This window comes from Geospiza fortis, unplaced genomic scaffold (assembly GCF_000277835.1).
Source record: "Geospiza fortis unplaced genomic scaffold, GeoFor_1.0 scaffold41, whole genome shotgun sequence".
NCBI classification, from domain to species: domain Eukaryota; kingdom Metazoa; phylum Chordata; class Aves; order Passeriformes; family Thraupidae; genus Geospiza; species Geospiza fortis.
In genome coordinates, this window is record NW_005054299.1 from 8853045 (window position 1) to 8859806 (window position 6762).

The 6762-nt window shown below is 37.9% G+C and overlaps 1 protein-coding gene across 1 annotated transcript in view; it reads left to right on the top strand.

The window, feature by feature from the left end:
- The window catches only part of PRKCE (protein kinase C epsilon), a 287139-nt gene that overhangs the window by 228088 nt on the left and 52289 nt on the right, over positions 1-6762 (top strand). The window contains exon 11 of the mRNA XM_005416195.2: positions 2967-3121. Coding sequence (XP_005416252.1) covers positions 2967-3121 — 155 coding nt within the window. The remainder of the gene's footprint in view (positions 1-2966; positions 3122-6762) is intronic.

Here is a 6762-nt window from a genome sequence, read left to right on the forward strand (position 1 = left end):
AAGAAGATATAAAAGAGAGAGATATGATTGATAGATATCAGTTTCCAGCTCAGATAATAATGCTAAACCTTTTGTTCAGGCTGGTGACAAGATACTCTGCTAAAGAGTCCAGGTTAAATTTTCAGTTAGCTTAACTGTTAGTGACCTAAAAAAGACTGAACTACAATAAAAGAACTTGAAGCTTTAACTAAACACAGTTTCTGCCATTAATAGTCAGCAATTAGGCATTTAGTGAATGTCACAAAAATCATTTGGATCAAACACAGAGTATTTAATATGGAAAAAAAAAAAACAGTCTATCCTGACATGTTAGGAAGTGGCCTTCATCTATACAATTGTGTAAATCAGTCTTTTTCTGGTGTTATCACTGTTGGGAGCAGCAGCTCAGTGACAAGTTGAGGGTTACCATTTGGGAGTCACAGCTGTAAAAGGCACAGCACCATCACTTTGAATCGGTATTGGTTTTTTTCTACCTGTTGTAGATGCAGCAAAATGTTGGGAATGATTATGGCTGCTCAGGAGAACGGGAATTGCAGCTTTGTTTTCCTTGTTGATCCCACTTAAGTCCAGACTGTTGACTTTAGAAAGGTTAAAATAGCAGTATAAGAAAGTTCAATTTCAACAAGTGTTAGGAGAAGTTACTTAAGTGTTAGCCATGCTCTCCCCAGCCTGCAGTCCAATAGGTTTTGTGCTTGAAACACTGAACTGTATCCATGTGAGATAATCTTAGGGAAAGACCTGCAAAGGGACACTTGAAAATGCTCTTCAGAGCCACTCATTATGTGGTGCAGCAGTCAGAAGCCCAACAGAGGACAATGTGCACATCTTCTTTGTAGGGATGTTATATCCTCTTATGTTATGTTCCAGCAGCAGCACAGCTGTACTTTTGGCTGACTTCATCACAGACCTGACTGTATTGGTGTTAAGCTCTACTTTCTGAAATCCTAAGACTGAGAACAACCAGATTTTCCTTTAAAAGCAAGGCTATAATCCTTACTGGTTCCAAGATAAATCAGACAGACAGCACAAGAACCAGTAAGTTCCCAGTAAGCTTACCACAAGTAATTTTGCTTAAAGAAGCAAAGAGAGTGGTAGTTAAACCCTACACTAATGCCAGAAAGTCTGCACTATGATTTTGAGCATATCACCAGTACTGAGCATTACAGAAAGAGCAAAGGCCTGGCTCTGAATCCATGCTCTTTTGAGTGTATGATGCAGCCGGAAGCTTTCATGCTATTCTTCAGGATGTTTTCCTTCCTAGGGAATGATAAGGAAAATGTTGGAAAATGTACCAAAGTTATTAGCAATGCTTTACCAAGAATGCCAGTTCACCTGGCTTTCCAAATTTCATCCAGTCCAGCAGTTGCTGTGTTCCCAAGATACAGGAGGAAAGGCACAAAGTTTTTTTTTCTGCATCCTCTTTCTGTAATCAGCAGAAAGTCAGACAAACATTTCTAGCCTCCTCCAGGAAGCATCCCTGGTAAGTATAACAGTTAGGCACTTAATGAGCAGCACTAATGCACATGCTGAAGTTCAAGGGTATTTTTAAGTGCTGTGCTCTGAGTCTGAGTTGTAGAGTAGATGATTAAAGACAAATGACAAACATTTATGAAATTCTGGATTCATATATATAAACTGTGTAATCTGCAGGCTTGGATTCACTTGGGGGAGGTTAATTAACTTCCATCTTCTGTTGTTTTTCCTTGTCCAAAGCAATGTTACATCTTGTCTCTTTTTCCTCAACCCAGCTCACGAGACACTATGAGCTAGAGCCAAACTGCAGTGTGACATCAGAGCTGCGCAGGGGTGAAGTCCCATGCTCACACACCTGTGAATCATGTGACCTGGGGAAGAAATATGTGTGCCATGTCACACAGGATTACTTCCCCCTCTAACTAACTCATGTGCATATAGCTGTAGATAATTAGCAGTAAGGAAATAAAGAATTTGGAGTAGGCATTCACCAAGGGCGGACAGGCAAGAAGTTGAAGGTTTAAGGATATTAGTACAGACTGGGGAAAAATATGAAAATTTGTAAGAAACACTTCAAAAAATTGATCTAAATTATATCAAGTAGATGTGTGTCATTTCTTTCCTTATGCCTTCACCTGCATTGCCAGTTTAGATAATAAATGGTTCAAGATGCCAAGCACATGTTTACTTCACTGATATTTTCAGTTCTATTTCAACATGTGCTGAACTTTTGGGTTAGTGGTGTGACTGCCTGAGAATCTCAGTTGCTGTTCTCAAGGAACATTCATTTCTAGTCCTCCATCATGGAAGTAGGTTTGAAAGCTCGAACAGGGGAGTGATAAGCATTAGAAGAATATAGAAAGAACCTGATAGATATTTTAATGATTCAGTCCTATTTTATTATGAGGGTTTGAGGCAATTGAAAAAACCATATATAAGTATTTGAGATTGGCAGCACCGGTTTCTGTAGCTTAACAGTTCTAAATAATTTTTTCATTATTTGGGGAAGATAATGTCTGCTTTGCAGACAAAGTAACTGGTAAGAGAGAAGTGCAGAAAGAAGACTGAAATTTGCCCCACAACCTGTCAATAGTTGACAAAATTGACATATCTTTTATGGGTTACTCTGGCTAAATTTTCTAAAACTACGATTTTCATGGCTAAATTATAAAAGAAATAATATCACTTAAGTATCTCTATTATTATATGAACTTGATTATAATTCCATATGTATTTGTTGATGTGTAGATGTTTATGTGTTCTGTTTAATACAGTATTTTGATTGCCTTTTTCTCATTTCTCACTTTGAGACTCATCTCATTTTCTTTAGGTTTGCTGGCTTTTGGTTGTCAGCTTTCTCCTTTTTCAGAATCGTAGCATTACTTTCTTTTATTTCTTTATGTAAATGCTCCAGTCATTTAAAGGGTGGCTTCAAGCAGTCCTTTATGTCACTAAAAGAAATTAGCTAAATAGCACTGTTTAATTAATTTCAGGACCGCCTCTTTTTCGTCATGGAGTATGTAAATGGAGGAGACCTAATGTTTCAAATCCAACGCTCACGCAAATTTGACGAACCTCGATCCCGCTTTTATGCTGCAGAGGTCACATCAGCTCTCATGTTTCTTCACCAACACGGCGTCATCTACAGGTACTTTTTTTGATCAAAAATAAAGTATTCTTGGGGCTTCAGGATGGTTTTGGCTGAAATCCTCCATCTCTTAGCAACCAGTTTTAGATTAGTTGTTTGTTCCAATTTGCTTACACAGAACTTTTTTTGGCTGTTTATCATTGAGAATGTTAACATTTGAATAGCCTCTGCAGCAGTCGCCAGCTGTGTGTGCCAGTTTTGTGTTCTAGTCCAAATAAAGTGGGTTTGAAAAAGCTTGGCACAGTGCGACCCAGAGATGACCTCTCTGCAGATCGGCGCAATCTCTGCACTTTCCTCCCTGTGCCATAGATTTCCTCTGGGTTTCTAACCCCCTGCCACTTCCTGAGTTTGTTTGTCTTAGTTGTCTCCACTCCGATACAATCAGGATGGTCCTTTGCAATGCTTTGCTTATGCCCCTTCCTCTTGACTGTTTGGGTGAAGGCTTACTCACCAGCAGGAAGTGGCCCTTTGGAGACAATTCTGATTTGCTTTCAAGTGTCCTGCATCTATTTGAACCTCCCTCACTGGCCCCAGTCTCTAATCTTCAACAACCATGCACACACAGAGAAAGTGCATATTGTTGTGCTGGGATGCAGAATGCATCTAGGGATAGGCTTTATTATTAAAACTAAGGATTCGCTTTGAAAAATTTCACCCTGATGTTAATGTGTTTATTAAATCCTTTATCTTGTCATTTCACACTTCCTCTCTGTTTTTATTTGTTTTTAGCAGCCTGTTATTACTTGAGATAAATTTGGGCTTTCAGAAGCAACATGCTTAACAGGTTTTGTAATATAAATCTGTCCTGTCTAGTAAAAACTCTGAGTTCTTCAGATCTAACTGAGCTCCATTTTTTCCATTGATATTCCTACCCTCTTTCAGGTTAGCAGTTTTGATTTGAGGTAGTCATCTCAGAGATAGGCAGTCAGAAATTTCGTGAGCCAAACCATCAAGATAAGAATATGGAATTTGTCACATCCCTGGATTCATATAAAGGCAGGTCTTGAGAGTACTAGAAATTGAGAAGGAAATATTGAATTTTTAGTAACCAGGGTTGAGTGGTAAGTTCCATTAGAAGCAATTGGCTTTGCCACATACAAAGGGATTCAAAGGCAAATTTCTCAAAGGCGTCTCCTTTCCAGAGACATAGCAAACAGCAGAACATCACAGCTTCTGAGGAAAGTAAATCTCTTTGAAAGTGCTCTTTTCATCAAAAATCTAGTTTTCTTTATAAAACTCTTTGCTAGCTGCAGCTCTTAATCTCCATGTTTTATTAACACTGGTATGATGTTTGCATACTGGGTTGTACTTTTGGGCCTGACACTTCACATGGGTTTGTTTTCAAGTGCTGAAGATGCAACACATTTCTTACCTTTCCTGCCCATATCATATTTCCTATTCATTGTCTGCATTTATTTCCAAAGCTAGGTATTTGTACATTCACATAATAGAATGTGGCAACTTCAGAATTTATAAGTATCTGTCATAAGGGAAACAGACAAGCTTGGCACTTTGAAAAGTGAAGGATTTTGAGGATTTGTCTCCATTAAATACTTGAGCTGATTTGCTCCTCGTGGAAACTGGAGGTAGACACCTTGTAATTAGCAGTCATTTTAATGATTTCTGTGAGCCAGAGGGAAAGAATTAGTACAAAATTACATCTCCCTGCTTTATATGAATGTGCATTCATTCAGCCCCCCTGTCCTTCACTGCTCCCAGCCCTTAACACAAATCCTCTTCTGTCTACTCCTTCTTTCCTGCCTCTTTTCCCTTGTCCTGCATGTAGCTTCTGCTGAGTGTTGGCTCCTAGCTGGCTGCATTGAATTACTTCATGTGCATGTGTTCTTTCTATAACTTCATGAGCAGAATGCTTCCATCACAGGAGAAATGTCATTCTGAGACAATGTTTCATAATTTAAACTCCACAGTGTGCTCACAACTTTTGATTCAGACGCTATGCTGACATGTCTGACATGCATGCTGGAGTATGGCACTGGACTTGCAAATGGCGTGTTATGTTGAGTGTGTGATCAGAAGTCACATGAGAACATGAGTTGTAGGATGAAAGCATAAACTATTGAAAGCAACAGGAAGAAATTAGGAACAGATTCAGTTGTATTTAGTTTTGACACAGGCTTTTGGATCTTGACATGGCTATGTCTGTAAGAATAATTCGTTTTCTTTACTGTGAGATACTAGGAGTTCAAATATTTGTCAAATGAGCATCCCAGTTAGACTGTAAAGTAGAAGAAAGAAATTATTTAAAATTAATTAATCATAAGAAAATGTCAGAATTCATTCACAGTGTCCCAGGCCTTGGGAGAATGCATTCATTGATGTGAAGCATGCATAAGAATAGTTGTCTTGCACAGAACAGTTTCAGCCTAATTATTCCATACCTGACTGCATTATTTATACTACAATGTTAAAAATGCATTGGGATCAAGTCACTTCTTTACATCTCCAGAGCTCTTATTAGCTGGCAAACAAGGAAAGAGAAGGGAAAGAAAAAAACCAAAATAAAACAACCTTTGCTCCTGAATAACTACCAGTCATAACTACCTGACATGCCTTCAGATATTTTAATAAAGAATACTTGCATTCTGTGTCATTATATTTCTAGAAAAAACATTGTGGTGTGAAATTAATGGTTATTCTCCAAAACGGGAAATGTTGCTTGTGTGGGCACTACTTCAAGGAAAGTGGGGAATATATAAATAAAATAAGATGTTTGATGGAAATGTAGGTTTCAAAATAGCTGCTATACCTTCTGATCTTTTTTCAGTCTTGTATGTGGAAGTATTTGTTTGGAGCTAAACAAAGTTATATTTTTGGAAGTAAATAACTAGCTTTAGCTCATGCTTTGGCTTGTTGGTTAGGTTTTTAGAAGTGCTATGATGATACTAAATGATCATCTTTTATAATAACTGGTTTATCCTCATTTCCCCTGAAGTTCAAAGAGAAACCCAGCTCCCTGTTTAGCAATAGGAATTATTCTCTGAGTTCACATCTTTGCAGCTAGCCTAACAGTTGTTCCCAGACTTGTCCAATTACCGGTGTTCTCATTGGAATTCCATATATCTTCCTTATGTTTATCCTCCTTATGCTTATTGAGTTTACGTTGGAAATAAAGATGAACCTCACAACCTTTATATATAGGATATTCCATTACTGAATGCATGTTTTATGATAGATAAACTTCAGGATAATTTTTAGGGTGGCATTTTTAAAGGTCTGATGTTACTGTTGTGTCAAAAACACTTCAACAGCCTAATAAAAATATTTACATCATCCCTGCCACCTTCCCTCTCATCTGGCATTCAGCTGTTTGGGCACATGTCAGACTGGGACCTGATAATACAAGTAGAGTTAATCAGTTTCAATCCTATTTTCTGGCACTTGTCCTTGTTTGTGTTATGCAATTGGAATTGCACCACTTTGGAAAAATGTATCCAAGCTTCAGGAATTAAGGACTAGGAATCTCATTTTGATTTTTTTTTTTTGAGCTGGACTGGAGTTTGAACTTGGTGATGAAAGGTTGTGTGGACTATGTTCAGTGTCACCTGCCCCTGGAGTATGGTGTATTTTAAGTCAGTTTCCATAATATATTAATATATATTATGTTTATATAAAATATATCA